The sequence below is a fragment of the Hyaloscypha bicolor genome (genome assembly GCF_002865645.1).
Source record: "Hyaloscypha bicolor E unplaced genomic scaffold K444scaffold_56, whole genome shotgun sequence".
Classification (NCBI taxonomy): domain Eukaryota; kingdom Fungi; phylum Ascomycota; class Leotiomycetes; order Helotiales; family Hyaloscyphaceae; genus Hyaloscypha; species Hyaloscypha bicolor.
Window position 1 is genome coordinate 649,449 of NW_020194558.1, and position 22,294 is coordinate 671,742.

At 49.3% G+C, this 22,294-nt stretch overlaps 7 protein-coding genes across 7 annotated transcripts; 3 read left to right on the forward strand and 4 right to left on the reverse strand.

Moving 5' to 3' along the window:
* Positions 1–252: 252 nt before the first annotated feature.
* Positions 253–1,080, forward strand: K444DRAFT_527092 (uncharacterized protein; the record flags this gene model as incomplete). Its single annotated transcript, XM_024874607.1, has 1 exon — positions 253–1,080. A coding segment is annotated over one exon (828 nt), but the record flags the coding sequence as incomplete, so codon positions are not given.
* A 1,973-nt stretch (positions 1,081–3,053) lies between these two features.
* Positions 3,054–4,138, forward strand: K444DRAFT_526760 (WSC-domain-containing protein; the record flags this gene model as incomplete). The annotated part of the gene is made up of 3 exons (XM_024874571.1): positions 3,054–3,296; positions 3,349–3,963; positions 4,022–4,138. Coding segments are annotated over 3 exons (975 nt in total), but the record flags the coding sequence as incomplete, so codon positions are not given.
* Positions 4,139–7,477: 3,339 nt separating this feature from the next.
* On the reverse strand, positions 7,478–12,660 carry K444DRAFT_365432 (beta and beta-prime subunits of DNA dependent RNA-polymerase). Its single transcript, XM_024872223.1, has 2 exons — positions 7,650–12,660; positions 7,478–7,593 (listed from the first exon to the last, which is right to left on the reverse strand). Exons 1-2 carry the CDS (start codon positions 12,401–12,403, stop codon positions 7,578–7,580), a joined length of 4,770 nt encoding a protein of 1,589 aa, XP_024738099.1. The 5' UTR covers positions 12,404–12,660; the 3' UTR covers positions 7,478–7,577.
* Positions 12,661–14,645: 1,985 nt separating this feature from the next.
* Positions 14,646–16,452, forward strand: K444DRAFT_611463 (cytochrome P450). The gene is made up of 4 exons (XM_024879945.1): positions 14,646–14,790; positions 14,850–15,670; positions 15,733–15,784; positions 15,841–16,452. The coding sequence occupies exons 1-4, from the start codon at positions 14,659–14,661 to the stop codon at positions 16,312–16,314; spliced, it is 1,479 nt and encodes a 492-aa protein (XP_024738100.1). The 5' UTR covers positions 14,646–14,658; the 3' UTR covers positions 16,315–16,452.
* A 65-nt stretch (positions 16,453–16,517) lies between these two features.
* K444DRAFT_365563 (glutathione-disulfide reductase) lies at positions 16,518–18,738 on the reverse strand. The gene is made up of 5 exons (XM_024872224.1): positions 18,622–18,738; positions 18,416–18,513; positions 18,232–18,314; positions 17,074–17,906; positions 16,518–17,024 (listed from the first exon to the last, which is right to left on the reverse strand). The coding sequence occupies exons 2-5, from the start codon at positions 18,488–18,490 to the stop codon at positions 16,591–16,593; spliced, it is 1,425 nt and encodes a 474-aa protein (XP_024738101.1). The 5' UTR covers positions 18,491–18,513; positions 18,622–18,738; the 3' UTR covers positions 16,518–16,590.
* Positions 18,739–18,983: 245 nt separating this feature from the next.
* K444DRAFT_642360 (WD40 repeat-like protein) lies at positions 18,984–20,484 on the reverse strand (the record flags this gene model as incomplete). The annotated part of the gene is made up of 2 exons (XM_024884727.1): positions 18,984–20,046; positions 20,123–20,484. The coding sequence occupies 2 exons, from the start codon at positions 20,482–20,484 to the stop codon at positions 18,984–18,986; spliced, it is 1,425 nt and encodes a 474-aa protein (XP_024738102.1).
* A 683-nt stretch (positions 20,485–21,167) lies between these two features.
* Positions 21,168–22,294, reverse strand: K444DRAFT_628281 (uncharacterized protein; the record flags this gene model as incomplete). Its single annotated transcript, XM_024882899.1, has 3 exons — positions 21,168–21,581; positions 21,700–22,164; positions 22,259–22,294. 3 exons carry the CDS (start codon positions 22,292–22,294, stop codon positions 21,168–21,170), a joined length of 915 nt encoding a protein of 304 aa, XP_024738103.1.

Consider the following 22,294-nt stretch of genomic DNA (forward strand, 5'->3'; position numbering starts at 1 on the left):
ACTGCGCATTCACAGGTTCCTGCATTGCCCTCAATAATACTTCAAGCTGCCCTCGAGGACTTAGTGTCTACTCTATGCCCCTCCAGCGTACCAGGTGGACACAGAACCTCGCATATTCACCCAGCCTCGTCCAAACACTTCGCCATTTTAGAGCCACCTCCTATCCGGACTGGCCACTAGGAGCGTAGTCTATAAAATTCACCCAAAGCCTTGCGATCAAAGTCCTTCACTAGTCAAAATCCACTATGCGTCTCCTCCACTCTCAAGCTCCACGAGTTCATCGGAAGCAAAATCCCGCCCTACGCCATCCTTTCTCACACCCGGGGTGAAGAAGTCTCTTTCCAGGACCTCCAAAGTGGCAATCTCAATGTCGCAGAGTATAAAGGCTTCGACAAGACCAAACAGTGTTGCAGGATAACGGCCGGGGATGGCTTTGCGTTTGCTTGGGTTGACACCTGCTGTATCAACAAAACGAGTAGCGCAGAACTCTCGGAGGCTATCAATTCGATGTTTCGGTGGTATCAGAGGGCTGCAGTTTGTTATGCTTATTTAGCAGATATCCCATCCCATGAGAATCCGCAAAAGGAGTGGTCTGCTTTTAGGACAAGTCGCGAGGGGCTGGACGCTGCAAGAACTAATTGTCTCCGTGCACGTGACTTTTCTCGGTGTGATTGGCAAGAGATTGGAAGCAAATTAAGCTTGCAAGGTCTGGTCTCCGAGGTCACGAAAATTCATCTTGTAGCTTTAATGGGAGGCGATTTAGATTGTTGGAACGCTGCTCAGGAAATGTCGTGGGCCTCAGATCGAACAACGACAAGAGAAGAGGATATTGCGTACTGTTTGATGGGAATTTTTGACATCAACATGCCAATGTTGTATGGCGAAGGCATGAAGGCTTTTATCAGGCTTCAAGAAGAGATTATCAGGATCTCTCACGACCAGACAATCTTGGCGTGGCGGAGTAAACCGAGCCTGTATGGGAGCCACGATGGAGGACTTCTTGCAAATGGCCCACACTTATTTGCCAAGTTAAGCAATGTTGCCAGCTCGGGCTTCGAGGTAGGGGGGAGTCTGGAATAGGCTTCGCTTTTGTTGGAAAAATTTTAGAGCTACGACTGCCAATGCTCCCTCTAAAAAGCTGGAAGACTTTCAACCCTTCCGGTAGACTGATTGCGAAGTATTCGTCAGGTACTTGTTTGGCTTTGATAGGTTGCATCAAACCTGATGAGCATACTTTGCCGGGAAGTCAGGTGGCGCTTTGTCTGTGTCCCACAGCAGATAAACAAAAATCCTTCCAGAGAGTCAAAACAGAAGATTTCTATTATATAAAGGCAGACCAAATTGCAGTGGCTGAGATGACATCGTTTTTGGCAAAGAAAATGGCTCGATATCGATGGGATGGCGAAGAGAAACGTCGGTTCAACCAGGATTTATATATTCGAGCGACAGATTTTCGAACGCTCCCCCAAAAATCAGCTCGATTGAAGGCTACCCACTCAAACCTCCGTTCTTATCAAGAAGCTTTTCATTGGGATCGAATCTGATTCCAACGAGAGCGTTGCAAATCCTTTAATTTAGAGTTGGCTGGAGTAGTGGAATTTGCCTTGATGTGATATTAAATTTTCTCGATGGCGGATCTCGAGACGGAATTGTAGCCACAATTGTTGAAATCCCGAGCGCCGGGAAGACCCTGGAGGATGTTATCCAAACTTTTATCATGGGTTTGGACAGTCATCCCTCCAGTTTGAGTGAATGGCGCAAAGCCTCTGATCGAGTCGTTCTGGAGATACATGCACTGGGAAGAGTTACTGTAAGAGTCAAAAAGGTGGGCAGACCATGGGATCCAGCGCCATGCACACAGGATGGCTACCAGCCCAGTACGGCCAAGACGTTTCGGTTGCGAAATAGAGGCTTGGTACAAACAGGGTTGGGGACCACCCAAAACCTTACTTACGCAGGTGTAAGGTATCTGGTTGATGTAAAATTGGAATAGGATACATTTACGAAACACGAAATCAGGTAATAACACCCCAATCTAATGTTTTCTTCTTTTTTGTTTACCTTCGAGAACATAGTACAGGATCTTCTTTCTGACTAACACCTCTACGTTTCAGTGCTCCATAGGGCAATACGGAAAGGTCTATAAGATAACTCCCTCCACTCAGTTATACGCTCTATTCTCAGGCAGCTGTGCTTTCAGGTGCACATTTTGCACAGGAGACCCCATGTTACACGACACATAGCTAGAGCACCATTAGTCCGGATCAGATCAACTCCTCCCCGGACTGAACCCCGCCAAAACACCTCTACTAATTCTTCAACCTCTTCGAGAGGGACCGCTATTGGAACTTGCAATTGCCGGTGCTTGGTAAGCTGCTAACAGGGAAACAACAACTATTTCTTATACCTTACCCGTTCGTTCCTTTCACCAGTTACCACTGGTGGTTCGTGAAAAAGATTGGGCCATACTAGCGAGTGGGCCAAGTATTTTACATAGTAAATTTATATTAGAGGTACTTCTAGCTAGCTGGCCCATTCGCTAGTATGATAACTAGTGGAAGGAAGGAACGGGTAAGACTGCAAAGTCCCAAACCAAACCAAACATTTTTTCCAGCAAGCGAGGTGTGGAGCACACTGTGGAGTGTTCCTGAAGTAGACTAACTTCAGGGGTTCCGGAGGGCCTGGAGCGCTATCGCTACTAGCAGCCCAGGGCCCACGCAAGGCGCCTTTACCAAGTTCGGACCATCATTCCCTGCCGCTGTCTCCACTCCCCACTCCCCAAAGATCGATCAATAGTCTGTTGTCAAAACTTCTCCTCGCGAGTCCCGAGTATACGAAGTCCCTGTTTGCTTCTCGGGCGCACCGATTGTGCGGCTGAAATGAGGGACGCTGCAACGGGGCCGAGCCGTCTTCTAATTGCAAGTAGTTAGGGAACCACGCTTTGGAGCTTTGGAGCTTCTACAAAGCATTCTTTTCCTTCGCCCTTCTTCACTGTACTTCGTCGGACTTGTTGAATCGTTATGCTCGCCATTTGTTTTTAAGTATTTGCCATCATGCGGACCACACTCATTTTCACAACATTCTTTTCCGCCTTCGTGGCTGCCACTCCTTTACACTTGTTACAAGCGAGAGTCACCGTTGCCATTGCTGGTTACGATTATGCGGGATGTTACTCTGAGGCCACAAGTACGCGAGCCTTCAGCGACCTTTCTTATTACGATGATGGGATGACGATCGAGAAGTGCGCCGCTGCTTGTTCTGGCTATGCGTGGTTCGGTGCTGAGTACGGGCGCGAAGTAAGCAGCCTATCACTTGTATGGATGTTGAGTATAGATTGACAATTCTCAGTGCTACTGTGGTAGTACTCCCAATGCTGGAAGCGCCCAAGTGGAAGAAGCCTATTGCAGATTCCCTTGTCCTGGGAATGCCGCCGAAACTTGTGGATCTGGTGGTCATCTCACAACCTACGCCAAAAGTGGTACCCTTTCATCTGCACCAAGTGCTCCCTCGACATATGGTTCACTTGGTTGCTATACAGAAGCCACAACCGGCCGCGCTCTTTCTAGCGCTGCTTTTGCGGACGACGATATGACCATCGAGATGTGTGCTGCGGAGTGTGCTGGTTTTACAATGTTTGGATTGGAATATCGGCGGGAATGTTATTGCGGGAATGCACTGAACGCCGGAAGTGTTGCTACATCGCAGCTTGACTGCAAGTACTCGTGCATGGGCAACCAATCCGAGAGTTGTGGAGGAGACTCGCGCCTCAACCTGTACGAATTCGGAGCTACTTCTGTTCCAGAGACAATCGACATTATATATGCTTACCAGGGATGCTACACAGAGGCTACGAGAATACGGGCTTTGACTGGAAAGGCATACTTCAACGATTCAATGACAGTTGAAGCATGTGCCACTGCCTGCACAGGATTCACCTGGTTCGGTGTTGAATATGGAAGAGAGGTATATTTATCCGATGGTGCTGAGAAAAATAAGGTTCTTTCTAACAATTTTCTTCTAGTGCTATTGCGGAAATACAATCAACAGCGGTAGTATCCTTGTCGATGGTTCAAAGTGTAGCTTCTCTTGCCCTGGAAATAGCGCCGAGAAATGTGGAGCAGGCAATCACCTTGATGTGAGTTCCCTTGTAAACGGACATAATCCTAAATTTCTTACTGAGAATTTGCAGATGTATGAGTTCGGAGCGACCGCTCTCATAATATCGACAACTTCGGTATCACTCAGCACGTCTTTAGCCGCAGCCACTTCGACTTCGCTCACCCAGACAACCTCCTCAACTGTAAGCAGTTCTGTGGTATCTAGTGCCTCAAACCCGGCGGCCCAAACAACGTCGGCTTCTTCAAGCAGTTCCTTTTCTATATCAAATAGCCCTACCGCTTCCCCATCAACATCAAGCAGTATTTCATCAAGTACGCAATCCTTCTCTTCCCCAACCACCACGAGTGCACCTTCAACTACGACATCGAGCTCTGGCTCTACCACAATCTCTTCATCAGCAATATCGACAGGCACCTGTCTCTCTACCACGGGTCCCTTTCTAGCCAGGGCTACACAATATCTCAACAGCCCATACTACCTATATAACAGACAACTCACTGGAATTCAAGGCACCAGCTGGTGGTATCCATATTACACAAGTTCTACCGCAGCTAAATACACGTGGGCCATCAATAGCAACAGCAATCTATTTCTCGCTCATTCCGCTCTAGTAGGGTATCCTTACAAGTCCTACTTCTATGTCCAAACTGCCGGGACTGGCAGCGTTTGGCCTATGCTCTTGCCGTCAAACAGTCTTACCAGTGGCGTCAATAGCGGCTCTATTTCCTTGATCAAGGCCTGCGTCAACTCGTTAACGGGCGAGCTTACCGTGAACGCGGGCGGAAGGACTCAAATGTTGATTTGCGGCGGGGAGTTGTGGATGTCGAACACCCTGGGATCGGATATCAACCGCGGTGGTTGCACTCAGATGTTTCCCACCATTGTGCCTGCTTCTTGAAAGATGTTTGGTCTGGAGCCTGAGTGGGTACTACTCGGTTTATATACTGCATGGCAATCAGCGTACTTTTCGTTGTCCTATACTATCCTTTCTTCTTACACTATTACATCACTATATAATACAAAAAACTTAATCACAATGCATTCAGCACTTTTTTACTATGCTGTTGGATGCTTACAATCACTTGGAGGATCCGCCAATTGCACCGCGCCAGTTACAGGATTCGCAGCTACCAAGATGCCGGACGACGGGAAGGAACTGAAATCTTGGCATCTCCCTAAAAGGGGGAGAGGGCAACATCCGAAGTCACGCACCCCATCCTCGTACGGCGATCGTCGCTACTTGTTGCTCAGCTTTTCACGGCCTCGCCAACGGTCGAAGGAAGAATATCATTGATTTCCCACCCAGCCATGCAGTATATTGTCTGGATTTACAGCCTCTCATCCCTCGTAGTCTCTTTAATCGATAACGTTGGATATGGCTTGTGCTGTGTCTCTGGCCCTGGCTTGTAAGGATCTCTATACTGAAGTACTTAACACTCCGTGCATACTATTAATTGATTATCATCCCCCCTCTCGATCGGCTAGCGGCCGACTCAGTGACTAAATCAACGAGGGTTGCGAGGTGATTTGGTAGGCGAGGGTCCCGCAAACAAGAGAGGGGGAGGGGAGACGAAGAATCATGAATCATGGCACTTTAAGTCATTTCTGGGCTCAAGAGGTTGAGATATTCACTTGGGTGGACTTGGTGGAATGGCGTACCGAGGGTTTGACTGTGGTCTTGAATTTGTGGTGCTGCGGAGGGATATTTGGCCTTGAGTATCTCCAAGCATGAGGCGGGAATTGAAGGGCAACTACATTCACAGAACAGCATTTATAACAGACTAAAACCCCATTTTGTGCTCACAAATAACCTCTATTGTGAGTAATATCTTAGTGCCCAGATATTCATGTATAGGGGATTCAAAGCGGCATGACTTACCGCCTTGTTGCGCTCACGCAAGAGAGCATTGAATCATTACCAAAACAGCATAGTCTCTGCTTGTACCAAATATTCAAATTCTTCGCCACGTAGAGAGCTCACACCCAGGTAAATGTGATTCAATTCGTCTTCCCCCCCTGAAATTCTATCCTCTTCGAGAACTCCTCGCTCGAGTACAAATACTCCCTCTTTCTCAAGAAAGTCCCTTTCTATCCTTCCTGACAACCAACCGAACCTCCCACTACTTCTACCGATACCAAACAACATCCCAAACTTGAACAACCAAGCCTTACTCGAACCCACAACAACCCAAGAACAAAAAAAATGTGCGACTGGGAAGAATTCCAATATACTTGCGGCCACGACACCAAAAACTCCACAGCTACTGCCACTTCGCGCGCACCGATCCCTACCACCAATGTTTCGGTGTCAAGACCATCATAGCAACTTGGATTAACAATGTAGCGTGCCAGTCATGCATGGATGCTATGAAGGCTGCGGCTATGAAGAACGCTGCACAGGGCAGACGTTAGGTACCTAGCCGGGACGAGCACGCGGCGGCCGCGGTTTTCAAGGACGCAACTGCTTCCAAGACCAAGGAGGTCACCATCAAGGCACGCGTGGGGTTCTTAGTGTGGTGGTAGCTTGGGATCTTGCATGACTATTTGATTTGTGGACTGGGGTGCGCGGTGCTTTTGCGTTGACATTACATCAACGAGCAACTCGCTCAGGCGTTGCGCCTCAAAAGTTAAATGGCAGTGGACGGAGACAGATATCGCTGTACACTACTGCCTGCATGGACTTGATAGGCTCAATAAAAAGCGTTGCGTCACTATTTCCCTTGCTTAATCGTGAATAGTAAGAGGACGTAAATCAAGCAGAGCACGGTGAAGGATACCAGCTTCACTTGCATGTTACATAACTGCCATTGAGAGAAACCCCACGTGTATCTCATCTGGGTTCTTGAAACGTCAAGCGTTCGACAGCCGGTAGGGTGATGAATCACTCCCTTCTCACAATTGACACAAGCTTTCATAAATGCATCTCAATTCCTGCATCTACGACCTGTTCCGGATCCGGATCCAATTATCATAACAAATCTTCGTCCCCCATCACCCCGCGAAGGATCTCCATTCATGCATCATATACCGCCATATACCGCTTCTTCACCCATTCTTTTCTTTTCCCCCAGCCCTAATACAAGCAATCTGGTTGGGCCTACCCATCTCGAAAGCAGCAAATTGCAATTCTAAAAACACAAGCTCCCCCTCCACGAACTTTCTCTTTCCTGCCATTTTCCATTCGCTCATTCTGTTCCATTCCCTTTCTGTTGACACAATGATGCCATTCCCCGAACGCCATATAAAAAACGACCCCATTCAGAATGCTGGAGAGGGGAAAAAAATCAAATCGCGATTGAAAAGCAAATCTTTGTACGCGCATGCAGAACGCAAAGAAACCCAAACGCCGGTATGTAAATCTCGTCTTTTTCGAGTGCTTTTGGTAGGATGGTAGGATCGATGTGATGCCACGCGCGATTGTTGTACAAGTCAAAGAGGAATGAGGTTCGTCGTCAATCTCAGTTCTTTGGGGAGCTGGTTTTTGTTAGTCTTACTTTTCGATTTTGGATAGCAGTTGAGTTCTGGCTTACGTTGGTGAGAATTGAGGACTAGTAGGAGAGTATGAAGGAGATGTTGGAGAGTACTTCGGAGACGTGACGGCTCCTTGGTATTGAGGGCTCGTCGGAGAGAAGTTCGGACTGCTTGGGCTGTAGACAGGACTGGTTGGGGATAGTCCAGAGCCTGGAGACACCTTGGTCCCAGCGAAATTAGGCGAAGATGGACTATAGTTGGGGGAGGTTGGAGAGTAGCTGGGTGACGTTGGAGAGTATGAAGGACTGGACGGCGAAACATGCAGATTTGGAGATGTCGGAGAGTAGTTGGGAGATGTGGGAGAGTATGATGGAGACGTGGGCGACACGAATGACGGCGACGTCGGGCTATAAGCCGGTGAGGTCGGCGTGAAAGCCGGGCTGACAGGCGAGAATCTGGGAGATGCAGAATATCCAGGGCTGGCACCACCCATGAGCGGGGAAGTTGGGCTGTAGCCAGGAGATGTTGGGGAGAATCCTGGAGAAACTGGGCTTGTGCTGAAAGGTGAGGAAGGAGAGTATCCAGCACCACCGGGGCTCCGTGCAGCGCTGTAGGGACTCATGCTGTTGTTGTATCCTCCGTCGGCATACACAGTTGCAAATCCAGCAGGAGTGGCGCCGCCGCCGGTTTGCATAGGTGAGAATGCAGAATAAGGGTCTGGAGTACCCATGTACCCATCAGCAAGAGGAGATGCAGAGTCATAAGGCGTAGCAGCGCCGCCATCAGCGCCCTTAACAGACAGACCATGCATTAGACCCATTCTGCTGTTGTCAGAGATGACCGTCTCGAGCATCTTCGGATCAAGAAGAACATCGAGCTCGCCAGTTCCCATAGGTGCCAGTTGACCAAGCATGACGTTTTCAGAGATACCGCGACAATCATCAAGTTCACCCACGGCGGCGGCCTCAAGAAGAATCTCAACAGTCTCTTCGAAAGAACATCTCATCAGGGCACCGGTATCGGCACGATTGATACCGTGACGGGTGATAGCCATCAAATGACCACGAGAAGTCATGACATCAACCAGGAGGGCGAGATGTCGATGATTGACGTAGGAACCATCAAACGCCAACACCTGTGTCAACTCTCGCATCAGTGCAGAACGAGTTGCCTCGATACCAAAGACCTCAAAGACCTGGATGAAGTGATTGGAATAAGTGCGGGTCGTGTCCACACCAGGGACGGTCAAGACGGCGGCAAGAGCGGTACCAGTTGTATCGAGATACCATTCGTCGCAACGATCATCACCCTTCTTGGCGAGCAATGACCCGTCAGGAAGAGTTACAAGCTTGCTCTCCATGTTCAAGAAAGCACGCTCGATGCCAGGAACACCGCGAAGAGTCAATGTATCGAGGATATGAGCCTCGAGACGTTTGAGCATGATGTCTTCCTCAATCTCATCATCATCGTACTTGGAATCGCTTTGCTTGATCATGCGAATACGGATGACTTGCTCCTCAGCATTGTTATCACTAAAGATAACGGCCAAATCCTTAGGGTAATTCTCCTTGATCTTACTCGCAACATCCTCAACCTTCAGTCCCTTATCCAACATCTTCTGGCGATCGAGGATCAGCCGAAGTAGCCATCTGGATTGGTTCTCGATTTCAGTCGATTCCTCTGGAATGATGAAGTAAGACTCGACCATATCCACATCGTCCGCGATACTTGTTTCCATGATGTCAGGATCGTGATAGATTTCGGTAGCATGAGTGACGGAGCGCAAATTGGTGTGTTCAACCTCACTACGCAACAACTTTGCAGTCTCCTGGGTCGCATTCTCAGACTCTTGGTACACGACCATAGAGGGTGTCTTGATATTCGTAGCGACATTCAGAATTTCCTTGAGACGAGGAACACCCAAAGTGACGTTCTTAGACGACACACCAGCAAAATGGAAGGTGTTCAGGGTCATTTGGGTAGCTGGTTCTCCAATAGACTGCGCAGCGAGAACACCAACCATCTCACCGGGGTTGACCAGTGCTCTAGTGAAACGACTCTCAAGCTCTCCAAGAACGTGGGCAAAGGCAAGCTTATTAAGACGCATACCAAGGGCGACACGCTTGTAGGCAAGGCGAGATCGTAATTGTGCCTTGATCAGCAGGGTAGCGTTATACTGTGCCTCTACAGACAATGAATCATCTCCTCGGACGATGACCATTCGCTCAAGAAGTGCTTTAACCTGAGGGATGACTTCGGCTGGATGAAGATCGCTTCGCTGTGCATCATCAACGTGGAAAAGTCTCTTCGCAGTATCGATGATTCGGACAACGTTCAAAGGAAGCTGCATCATCTCATCGTCCTTCTTTTTGACATTGACATCGCGGAGCATTACGCGATCAGCCTTGAGCTGCTCCCACTCCTCATCCAAGAGCTGTTGCACTCCGAGATCGCCAGCAAGCTCGTTTGCGTGTTCCAGAAGATCAGAAGATATGGGGTTCTTCTCGTCCATAACGTCCAGGCGGTAACGATCCTCGAACTTGGCGTCGCTCAGGTTGATGGAATCTACCTTCTGCTTCTCGATGAAGACACCATCAAGTCCATCTTCACCATAGACGAATTGAACAATGTCTCCAAGTGAGTTACGGACTGTACCATCGTACTTTGCCATTACATCTTCGAGTGCCTTGACAAGACGACGTTGAATGTAGCCTGTCTCGGCAGTCTTGACAGCAGTATCGATAAGACCTTCACGGCCAGCCATGGCGTGGAAGAAGAACTCGGTGGGCGTGAGACCCCGAAGATATGAGTTCTCAACGAATCCACGAGACTCGGGAGAGTAATCATCCTTGGTGAAATGAGGCAGGGTTCGGTACTTAAAGCCGAAAGGAATACGCTTTCCTTCGACTGACTGTTGACCGACCAACGCAGTCATTTGGGAAATATTAATCGTGGAACCCTTGGATCCAGATCGCGCCATGGTGACAGCGTTGTTGAGATCCTTCAAGCTGGCCTCAGTTCTGGTACCCGCCTTGTCACGGGCGGTGTTCAAAGCCTTGGAGACTAGAGATTCGAAAGTCTCACGGACATTCATACCCGGAAGCGACTCAAGCGTGTTAGCGGTTGCTTTCTGTGTAAGATCAGCGACCTCCTGCTTCTGAAGATTGATAGCCTCCTCAATCTTCGCAATCGTCCCCTTGTCTGGTATCGTATCACCAATACCAATACTGAAGCCATTGTGCAGAAGCCAGTAGTTGACAACGCGTTGACAGCCATTGAAGAATGCCATAGCAGCAGCTGGACCCTGCTCATTGAAGACGATGTGAACGATACCACCCCCAGTAGCTCCAACGTTCTTCTTTGCCAGGAGGCCAAACATAAGCTCGCCCTGATCAATAAGAAGACCGTCATCATTCAGAGGCGCGTCTTCTCGGTTGTCATTGGCCATATGGAGGTTGACGATCTTCGGAATGATCATGCTGATAACTTGCTTGCCGGTCCATCTGGGACGTGGCTTCAAGATGGCTGGTTGCGGAATAATGCCATCCCAGTCAGGGACCCACAGCAGAATGTTCATGAGAAGATCCTTCGTAATGAATGTATCTCGGCGGCAAAGCTTGTAAACACCAGCGAGAGTATCTTGAACAATGCCCATAAGTGGACCGTTTCGTTGGGGCGAAACGATGTTCAATGGAACCATGCAAAGCTGCATAACCTCAGCTCGAGTCTCCTCGGTCTGGGGAACGTGCAAGTTCATCTCATCGCCGTCGAAATCGGCGTTGTATGGAGAAGTAACAGACAGGTTCAGTCGGAAGGTCGAGTATGGCATGACTTTCACTCTGTGACCCATCATGGACTCCTTGTGCAAGGAAGGTTGACGATTGAAGATGATAAAGTCTCCATCAACAATGTGTCTCTCGACCTTCCATCCATATTCCAGAGAGATAGCACCTGCACGCTTGTGATGTCGCAAATCAATTCGAGTGCCATCGGATCGAATGACGTACTTGGCACCGGGATGCTCATTTGGCCCGTTCTGGACAAGTTGATGCAGCTTTCCGATGTTGTACGGGGTGACAGTTTCGGGGTAGGTGAGAGTTCGTGCAATACTGCGGGGAACTCCAACTTCATCCAGAGACAAGTTGGGATCACCAGTAATGACCGTACGTGCCGAAAAGTCGACACGCTTTCCCATCAAGTTACCACGAAGACGACCCTCCTTGCCCTTTAGACGAGCGCGAATGGACTTGACAGGTCTGCCAGACTTCTGCAAAGCTTGAGGCTGACCAGCGATATCGTTGTCCATGTAAGTAGCAACGTGGTATTGCAGCAGATTCTCGAAATCCGCCAAAATATGCGCGGGGGAGCCTTCCTGTTGAGCTTGTCGAACGTTGCCATTTGCACGAATGATATCACCAAGCTTGTACGTCAAATCATCCTCTCCTCGCATGCCTTGACCCGTACCATCCATCGAAATACTCGGCCGAACAGGTGGAGGAGGAACTGGAAGAACAGTGATGATCATCCACTCGGGTCGCGCATAATCGGTGCTCAGGCCGAGGTCCCCAATTTCAGACGTTGAAATGCTTCGAAAGACATTCAAAGCCATCTCTGCAGTGATTTGTTTCTTCTCGGCCGTTGCGCCATCATTGTCTTCATCCTTTGGAACCTTCCATGTACCCCAGAGCTGCAAAGCCTGCTGGCGCACTTCGGGTTGAGTATTGCCACATCCACCATGCGCGCGCTTTGCGGCCTCCTTCGGATCCTCATTGAAACCATCGTCATTCGCAGCCACATCGCTATCACAGATCATCTTGGGCTTGCAAAGTCGCCAGATCGTATCGAACCTACGCTTCGGGTCTCGAATCGAAACGGCTGCCTTGTACGCTGGATTACTCTGAGATTGTGATGTTAGCACAAAGGAACAAGTACGCTACCCACACTACGTGGGAGAACTGACCCTGTCTAGCTTGACTCTGCCACAGTTGTGACAGACGATCTCCAGCAGCTTCTTAGTCTTCTTAAGAAAGCCGGGGTGAAAGACAGGCTTCGCCAACTCGATGTGGCCGAAGTGACCAGGACACTCAGACATATTCTGATCGCAGGTAGCACACTTGAACTGCCGATCGATGGAGCCCAGGCGCGGGTCGTTCAATCCTCCATCCCGAGGCTTCAGCTTGCTCTCGTCCATCGTCTCAGGATATAGGATGTGAGCAACACTCATGTTCTTGATCTCCTCCGGCGATAGAAGCCCGAACTGGATCTCTTGGATTGTACGCAGCGGCGCATCGCTGTGCGCGAAGTTGAGGTTCGCCATGATGACGGTTGATGAGTCCTAAGGTGAACTCGGGCGCGGGGGGCGAGGGATTATGGGGAGACGACACGACGCGCGCGGTGGTCTCAAGGGAGTCGCAGAGGGCTAAAGGACTCGAAGCTCGATGGGACAGGCAGAGCGACTCGATGCGCGGGATGCAAAAGAGCGTAGTTGTCGCGATGGCGCTGATGGCAGCCCAGGGCGAAGGCCCGATGGCAAACCTTCAGTTCTCTGACCGCGAGATCTCCAGCGATGCGACGGGGACGGCGTAAAGAGTGTAGTGACTTTCTTTCTCGTGGGAAAGAACTTCAGAGAGGAATGCACGATGTCTGACGCGCGATTCCGGCGAGTTGGGGGTGATGGTGTTGATGGATGATTGTTTGGGCTCAAGGCGACTCCGAAGTTCTTTCTTCAACTGCGCTTGCGGCTGAGAATAATGGCTAGCCGGAAGTGGACTAGCTTAAGGCTGCCCTGATTCGCTCGCGTAATTTGGGCTTAGTTTGTCAGTGGCGTGCGTTTGGGAAAATCTGACATTTGACTCATACGGTGAATAGGGGTGGAACATATGCACAACGATTCGCTGAGGCTTCTCGATAGGCAGGCAGCCCAGCTGGCCTGCAGGAAAAGGGGGGAGGATTCTCAAAGTCACATGACGTAGCATCAGGAGTGTACCCACCTTAAGGTAAGGTATGGTTCATTTGCTCTCCCATCCCTTTCAAGAACGTTCAAGGCTCTCTGTGGTAGGTTATCGAAATAGTTGATGATGAAATTTGAGACAAGGCGGACAAGATCTACAAGAACACGTGTGAATACATTCAGAGAAAGGGAGAAGGGTTCTTAAGGTCACATGACAGAACGTCACGAGTCTGATCTGTCTGCTCTTCCCTTTGGAGGTTGATGAGGCCCTCTGCCACGGCAAATTGGTATCTTGGACTATTTCAATATCGTAAAGTCAGTCAAGATATACGGAGACCGATGTACTGAATTCACATGGGGCGCCAGTCGACATTGACTAGGTGCAATCTGATCTCCATCGGGCTGAAATTTCTGAGGATATTTCTCGTTTTTTGTCCCTCTGCATATTTTGTCCAAAGACTTTGGATTCGAAAATACCTGTTTGGGTGGTGCTAGGATGTATCGGCTTGAGTCCAAGCCTATTTCCTGTCACAACATTGAACATTGTAAAGATTGACGTGTGCAGAATCTCTATTATTTATTTGTTATCTGCTCTCGAGCTATCTAAAGTCTCATAATCATGTAAATAATACCTACCCCAACGTGGACATAAAAAGCGGTACTCGTTGCATTGTCCCGGGTCCAGATGGAAATTTCGATACTTCATCTCCAAATGCACCCTTGAGTTATGTTAAGATGACATTAAAAGTCAAGTCAAATTCCTTATTAGCCTCAAATCTTTTGAACTTTGCTACCCTCTCACTGGGATAAAGCTCTAGCCTAGCTTTAGACTTGACATTGAAACCACAGTAGCCTTTTTTTCTTGTCTGCCGTGAAATGCTCTAGATTCTTCCGATGAGAATCTCAACTTTCTATTGGTGTGGGAGACGAATGCGAACTGAATCGATTTTCGATAAGCGAAAGCGAGTCGATGCATTCGGCTATTGGAAGCTACTATGGGACAGGGGCAGGCTTAAATGCGACACAAACACAGTCAGCTTTTACATTTAATAAGCTGCGTCCGCTTTCGAACCTTTGACAAGAGCCATCCTCAATACCTATACCTCTACAACTACAAGATGCTTACGAAGGAAATGTTGTCACCATACCTGCCAGTTAATTGGTCATGGCTGCTACTTACCGCCGTCGTAGCTTATTCGTCCTTTTGGATACTGAAATTCATCCAGCATCGACGTTCCTATCACAACCTTGTAAGTTTGAAAGAACCAATCGCCCTTCTTTAAAGCTATCTATTTACCAATTCCTACAGCCTACGCCACCCCATAGCCTACTTTATGGAAATATACCCCAACTGCTAGAGGCGAGGAAGAAATTCCCTCCAGACATGCATCCTCTAGCATATTTCACTTCCATCGCGCAAACCTACAACATGCGGGGCCTGTTCTACTTAGACACATACCCCATCGCAGAACTAATAGTGGTCATCATCGACCCCGACGTAGCAAAGCAAATCCAAACATCGCCCAAAACGTTCACTCGACATCCAGAGGCTCTCCGGTTTTTAAAAGATGTGCTCGGCGCCAAGGGGATCTTCTTCGCACTTGGAGAGACCTGGTCTCGGACTCGAGGCTGGTTCAAACCAGCTTTCTCGATGTCCCATCTCTTAACCTTGGTACCAGGGGGCATACTCGAGGAGACATTGGTGTTCAAGGAAATTCTTACCGAGCTCTCAGCTTCCAAGCGGAAATTCCGCATGTTTGATCTCCTGCAGCGCCTCACATTTGACCTTATTGGACGGACAGTAGCCGATGTCAGGACCAGGTCTCAGACGGAATACTCTGCTGTTCAGGTTTGGCACAGCAATGCCATTCGTGCGGTCCCCGATAAAGGCAATTCGATTTGGAAGCGGCTTGCGAAGACTATTATATTCTATTGGAGCATAAGAAATCTAGATAAACATCTGTTAAAGATGATCAGGGACAAGTACAAAAATGGGCGGGAGAATGATAGGGATATGAGTATTTTAGACTTGGCATTGAGGGGATATTCACGAGATAAAGGAACGCTTGATGACGGCAACATGGCAAGAGTCGATTTGGATCCCGAGTTCATGGAAATCGCTCTTGATAAGTAAGAGTCTTCCGTTTCCTGAATCTAGTGCTTCACCCTGCTGATTCTGGTCTAATTCGCAGCGCAAAGACTTTCTACGCTGCAGGGGCTGACTCAACACCCTACGTCCTCGGAGTGAGAACCTCTTCTTTCTTTTCACCTACCCCAATATCACTTACAACCATCCACAGTACATTTACTACCACCTCACCAAAAACCCCAAAATCCTCTCACGCGTTCGCGCAGAGCACAACCAGGTATCTGGCAACCACATCGAGACAACACTCTCCAATATCAAAGCTAAACCCCACCTCCTAAACGACCTTCCTTTCACCCAGGCCATCCTCAAAGAAAGCCTCCGCCTCCACCACATCGGCGCCATTCCCCGAAAAGCAGTCCCCGGCAGCACCGCCACTTTCGAAGGCCGTACCTACCCCATCGACCACCACATGCTCCTCATTCTCGGGGGGTGCCATCCAGCGCGATCCTCGCTATTTCTCCTCCCCGAACACCTTCGATCCAGATCGCTTCCTACGACCAGATTTCCACCCAGATTCGAAGTCGGCATATATGCCATTCGAGAAAGGGCCCAGAGATTGTATCGGCCAGCAACTGGCTCTATTAGAGATGAAAATTGTGCTTGTTTTGACGCTGAGGTACTTTGATTTCGAGACTGTGTATGCAAAGGATGCGGTGAAGGTGGATGGGTGGGGTGATGAGGCGTATGTTATGAAACCGCTGTCTGGCAAGCCGAAGGATTTTCTTCCTATGCGGGTGAAGTTGAGGGAAGCATAAGTAGTGGTATTCATATCTTTCATTTATTAAACGTCAGCCAGAAACTTCTGTGACTCTTGGGCTTTTTATACGTCCAGACAATATTTCTTAGGGTGCACTCATTATTCGTCCATCGCCCACACATCCTCACAGGCAGCATCTCCATCCTACCTCATCGTCACAACCTCTTCCGCACTCGTCGGATGAATCGCCACAGTAGCATCGAAATCATTCTTCGTCGCCCCCATCTTAATTGCAACCGCAAAACCCTGCAACATCTCACCCACACCCAGTCCAATCAAATGCAGACCCACGACCCTCTCCTCCGTCCCCTCACACACAATCTTAAACTCCGTCGGGTTCCTCTTCTTCTCCTCTTCTGGAAACGGAACATAAAACATGTTCGTGAATTTTGTATGATAGACTTTGATGTTGGAGGTGCCGAATTTGGAGATGGCCTGGGGTTCGGTGAGTCCAATGGTTCCGACTTCTGGATGGGCGAAGACGACGGTTGGGATATTTTCGTAGGGGAGGTAGGAGTGTGAGAGGTGTGGGGGGCCGAAGAGGCGGTTAGAGAGGTGACGGCCTGCTGCTATTGCAACTGTTCATTATCAGCAAGGATATCCGGGAGATTGAGGGATATTGCTCACCAGGAGTCAACTCCAACTGTCCCGTCACATCCCCCAAAGCATAAATGCCCTCCACACTGGTATTCTGAAACTTGTCTACAACCACATACCCCTTCCCATCTGTCTTGACCCCTACCATCTCAAGCTCCAAACTCGCAATCTCAGGACTCCGTCCCACAGCCCAAAGCAACTCATTAACCTCCATGCTTTCCCCACCGTTCATTACCAACCTCAACACCTTCTCCCCTCCCTCCACACTAACCTTCTCAACCCTCTCAAACTCCTTATACCCTCTATGAATCTTAACCCCGACACTCTCATACCTCGCAGTCATCGTCTCGGAAATCGTCGGGTCGAAAGACCTTAGAAACTTGTCTCCTCGGATAAACATATGAACTTCAACGCCGATAGCATTCAGCATCCCCGCCATCTCAACAGCAATATACCCCGCTCCCACAATCGCAATCTTCTTCGGCAGTTTCTCCAGTGCAAAGAAGCCCTCATTCGTGATCCCCAACTCCGCCCCTTCAATCCCAGGAACAATCGGGTATCCGCCCGTAGCAATACAAATATGTTCCGCTTTAAACGTCTTCTCCCCACTCCCATCTTCGAGGGAGACGGAAAGGGTTTTTGGGGAGACGAATTGGGCGGTTCCATGCACGAGCGTGATTCCTTCTCGCGACCAGTTGGATTCATAGGCTCGATTTAAAGAGAGGATATTAGCGTCGCGCTTGGCTTTGAAGGAGGCAAAATCGAAGGGGATGTTGGCCGGAGTGGCGAAGCCATAGTGTGTTGAGTCGCGCAGGGCTTCGGCCATGGAGGCGAAGTTCCACGTTATTTTCTTGGGGACGCAGCTTGGGGATGTTAGATGATGAAAACTGAAGCGACGACGAACGATTGAGAGAATCGAAGACAATGCTTGGGAAGAGACAAGTGGAGATCAGGAACCAATTCAGTCCAGACGAAACCCACTCCAATACCCAAGCAAGCGATGCGAAGTTTAACCCTCCGCCCCCCCCCCCCCCCAAAAGTTTCCCGCGCACAAGAAAGATTTTTCAAGCAGAAACCAATTTCCCCCAAGTCATGGGGCACGTGTGAAAGATCGGTCACTTGGTCAAGCTCTCTGCACCCCTGACGCACTTCCGCTCCGCCTCTTCAGAAACAAGAAAGCAAACCCACCCAACATTAACGCAACACCCCCCACTAATACCATTCTCAATCAGCAACGTCTTCTTGCCATACCAACCAGCCGCTCTTCTTGCCTACCTCTCTCACATATCAGCACTGACCCCAATCTCAAGAGGGCTGCTCTCCCACAGGGGCTGGGAGAAGATAAATCCGAGGAGAAAAGAAGTAGACTTACGGTCCCCGAACCACCACTTCCGCCTCCAATAACAATATACTCAAACTCCTCTGGCTCTGTTGAGATCGGCGCCATCGTGTTTAAGCCTCTTTGTCTCACTGTCCTGGATGTTAATCTTATGTTTGCATGTGAGAATTCCGCAACCGCACGACGAGGCTGGAAATGAAAAGACAAGAGAAGCAAACGAGAAACGGAACGTCGCATACCTATGGACGACCCTCGAAAACGATGGAGTTGATGTAGGCGGCTGGTTGATGAGAGTGCAGGATTCCATTGGAGGGGTTGAGTAAGCAGCCCGCAGGATGCGCCAATGGGGAACAAGGTCGTGATGAGAAATCACCACATGCTTTGACCGCCTGGTAATCAATAGTTATACGGGTACATGTTCTGAATGGAGAAAGCGGTACCAGTTTCCATTTTGAGCATTGGGGGCACCAGGAGGTACATCAGCCTCTATTTCACTGAACCCCTTGTTTTGGTAGAACGCCAAGTCCTGCTGATGAACACCCAACTCCATGCAATGCAAAAAGATTCAAGGGAGCGCAGAGAATTGGGGAGAAAGAAGAGATCACCGCCTCCGACTCTTAACCTTCTTCTTCCCCTCCGCATCACTCCCACCCACCCCCTCCTCCCCCAGCCCATAATCCACCCCCTGCCCACTCGGACTTTTCCTCCGCATCTCGCCCCTCCCCACAGCAACAAACTCCTCCTCACTCTCACTATCAATCAAATCCAATTGTACCGGCATCCTGAACGCACTGATCCCCTCCTCATCAACAATCTCACCCTTGACGGGCTCTACAGTCAACACATCCACCTCTTCATCCTCCAGATCTAGTCTTCGTTTATGGATTTCCTCTTGCGGGTGGATATCGAATTCGTCTTCGTACTCGATGTACTCGACATTCTCTTCTACTTCGACGAAATCGGGCGCGAGTGCTGACCAGCGTTGCGAGGGCATGATGGACCAGATGTGTATGCGGCCGCTTTCCAATCCGCAGGCAGCAATGAGAGGGCGGTGAGGATGCCATTCCACGACTCCATGTTCCTCCTTCGGTCCTTCGAGGATCTTGACCAAAGAACCGTGATTTCGTTCCCAGATGTAGATATCGTGGTTATTGTACGTGCTCGCCGTGACATACTCCCCTGTAGAAGAGAACGCAACATGGTTCCAGCTCAGCTTGTTCACCACATCCTGGAACTTATGCTCGACTTCTATATCTATCGTATCTGGATCAAGATCCGCAGCTGAGAGGTTTGGGAGTTGTATGGTGCGGATAATCCGATCTTGAGCATTGACTACCACATCTCTCCCCGAACCTGTCAAGCGTAGGTATATCACAACGCCCGTGCAGATCTTCGTAGAATAGATGGTTGTCCTCGTAGAGACCTCGATGATGTTCAACCACCCCTTGTTCGTGCCAGCCAATATGTGTTCACCGCTCGCCGTAAAGACTGATACGGTTGTGGTCTGCTTCGCATCCTGCGCAGCCTGTTTATCAGAAATCGGTTCGTCTTCATCGTATTGATTTCGTTTGGGCGCAGAGGGGAGATTCGACTTGATGACCTTGGGTCCAGAGGCGTCAACGAGCAATGGCTGGTCCTCAAAAAGACTGACTACGAATATCAAACTATCCCCAACTCATTAGTCCTTCTCCCTCAATCTTTTCTCCCAGAAACCCACAAATTGGGAGGAAGAGAACTCACTGATTCCAAGGATGCAACTCTGCAATATAAACCGGTGCCTCAAACCGTACACTCCTCACAATGCTCCCCGTACTCAAATCCCAAATATTACACTTCCAATCCTGGCTACTCGTCAAAAGATACCTGCCATCCCTACTCCAACTCAGACTCTGCACTTGCCTAGTGTGTCCCTTAAGTTTTCGCGCCACGCCGTTGGTCTCCACGTCAAAGATCACGACGGTGCCGTCGACGCGCCCCGCGGCCAGGAAGTCGCCTTTGCGGTTGAAGCGCACGCAGGTCGCGTGGCCACTGCGTAAGGAGCCGGTGGTAGATTCGGGGTAGTCTTGGGCGAGGACAAAGGGGTCGGTTAGGGAGAGGTTCATTGTGCTGGTATTTGGGTGGTTGTGGAGAGGTGATGGGGGGAGTTGAAGATTGCGGACAAGGCTGGAATTTTTGGCCGAGAAGGCTGAAAGTAATGATATCACGTGATGAAAAACATTGAGTAATAAAATATTGCTCGTAGAACGTGAGTGTTGGTTGAAGATGGATTGAATTGGAGTTTTGGAATGTGCTCGGAAGATTTCTCCAGAAAATTTAAGAAAGTTCGTCGCCGAGGAAGGGAAAGTAGGTGCCATGGAATTTCAAATCGCAAGTGATGCACTGTCTAGACATTACTCTCCATAACGTCTCACAACAATGAAATTAAATTTCCATTTTAAGATTCGATATATAATTCTATTCAAGGTAATGCCGAGAGAAAATCACGTTTGCGCGAACGAAGAACCCGTAGTGTTGTGCAGTTTTATTCATTAACATCAAACATAAGAGATACATTGACGGCTTCTTTCTAAAATAGCAGAACAATCCCCGCCTTTCCTAACACAGATCCATCTAAGAATACATACGAGAGAGAGGAAGCAGGTATTAGTCATTACAGAGCCTCAAACCGGCCTCTCCACCAGTTCTTCTCGTCTCAATCGCTCAGCCAGTGAGCACCTAGTAGCCAGAGTATCCGTGAGGACACTTGTTGTACCCAGTCACGATATTGTACCGATTTTGATCAATACTATCTAGCTGTTGGGTACGCAAGACCTGCAAGTCTCTCCGCAACAGTAGTGGTAAGCGAGCTCAACATATTCCCAGCATCGCTCTCCGCGCCCGCGATGTCAGGAGGAGCAGCCTGAGAAACCTGAAGCAAGTAACACTCCAAGTTGTTGCCCTTCAACAAGTCCCCAGCATTGGAGACACCCTTCGTCAAAGACCCAAGGTCAACGATAGTGAGAGAGTCAGTTTTGCCAGCGTTTCCAGTGATGCCGAGAAGGGGAGGATACTTCTCGCCGAAATCAAGCGTATCAACGAAGAAACCCGGGATCGTGTACTCGTCGCCGATGTCGCGCTTATACCAGTTATCCGGGATACATTCATGGCCAGGCGTGTATTTGGACTTCCCGGACTCGGTGGTTGTGAGACCAAGACAGTCCTTGTGGCGCACTAGTAAGGCCCCGGTAGGTTGTTAAGGGGGAACTGATTGTTCGAAGTCGGTCCATCAATGGAGTAACCGAGCAAATTGACATCGAATACAGCTCCATAATACCGACGAAACCGCCGAGATCCAATGCCATGCCGTAGGCTTCGTTGGTATTGTTGATAAAGTCGCCAATAGTGCCGACACCATTATGGGGAATATAGTCGCGGTTCGCAGCAGCGTTCAGACCTGCGCAAGGGCCACAAACGTCACCAGCACGGCCCTTGGGTGGCACGAAGGCATGAGCACCTGACGTGCTGACATACTGAGATTTCATGTCCCAGGTAGCTCGTTTCTTGTGAACTTTGAGCAGAGGTGCTGTGCTTGCCGCACTGGGGTTGAGCAAGACGTCGGCGATGCTCTTCAGACTTCGGCGAGTTTGGGGAAAGCAGCAACTTCTGTTGCTGTGAGGGCCAAAATGAGACAAAAGAGAGGTCTTCACCGTGGGAGAAATGAGAAACGAGGATGAGGGATGAGAAGAGACCAGGAGATGGTTGTCGTTGGTGGTGTGGAGTTGAAGTCTATTCTTCGGAGGAGTCTAGAGAATTCTTATATCTTGGTTGAAAGGGGTTCACAAGCTGAACGATATTGGCAAACGCGGGAATTATGACGATCGAGGTCGAGATGCGTACATCGGGAATGAGAAGGACGGAAAGCATGACACCCAT

Coding starts and splice junctions, on each gene's coding strand:
- K444DRAFT_365432 (XM_024872223.1), bottom strand. CDS start 12,403: ATGATCTGTGATAGCGATGTGGCTGCGAATGACGATGGTTTCAATGAG.
- K444DRAFT_611463 (XM_024879945.1), top strand. CDS start 14,659: ATGCTTACGAAGGAAATGTTGTCACCATACCTGCCAGTTAATTGGTCA. Junction 14,791..14,849: donor GACGTTCCTATCACAACCTT/GTAAGTTTGAAA, acceptor CAATTCCTACAG/CCTACGCCACCCCATAGCCT. Junction 15,785..15,840: donor CAACACCCTACGTCCTCGGA/GTGAGAACCTCT, acceptor AACCATCCACAG/TACATTTACTACCACCTCAC.
- K444DRAFT_365563 (XM_024872224.1), bottom strand. CDS start 18,490: ATGGCGCCGATCTCAACAGAGCCAGAGGAGTTTGAGTATATTGTTATT. Junction 18,315..18,415: donor GAAGTGGTGGTTCGGGGACC/GTAAGTCTACTT, acceptor TGAGAGAGGTAG/GCAAGAAGAGCGGCTGGTTG. Junction 17,907..18,231: donor GGGTGTTGCGTTAATGTTGG/GTGGGTTTGCTT, acceptor AACATCCCCAAG/CTGCGTCCCCAAGAAAATAA.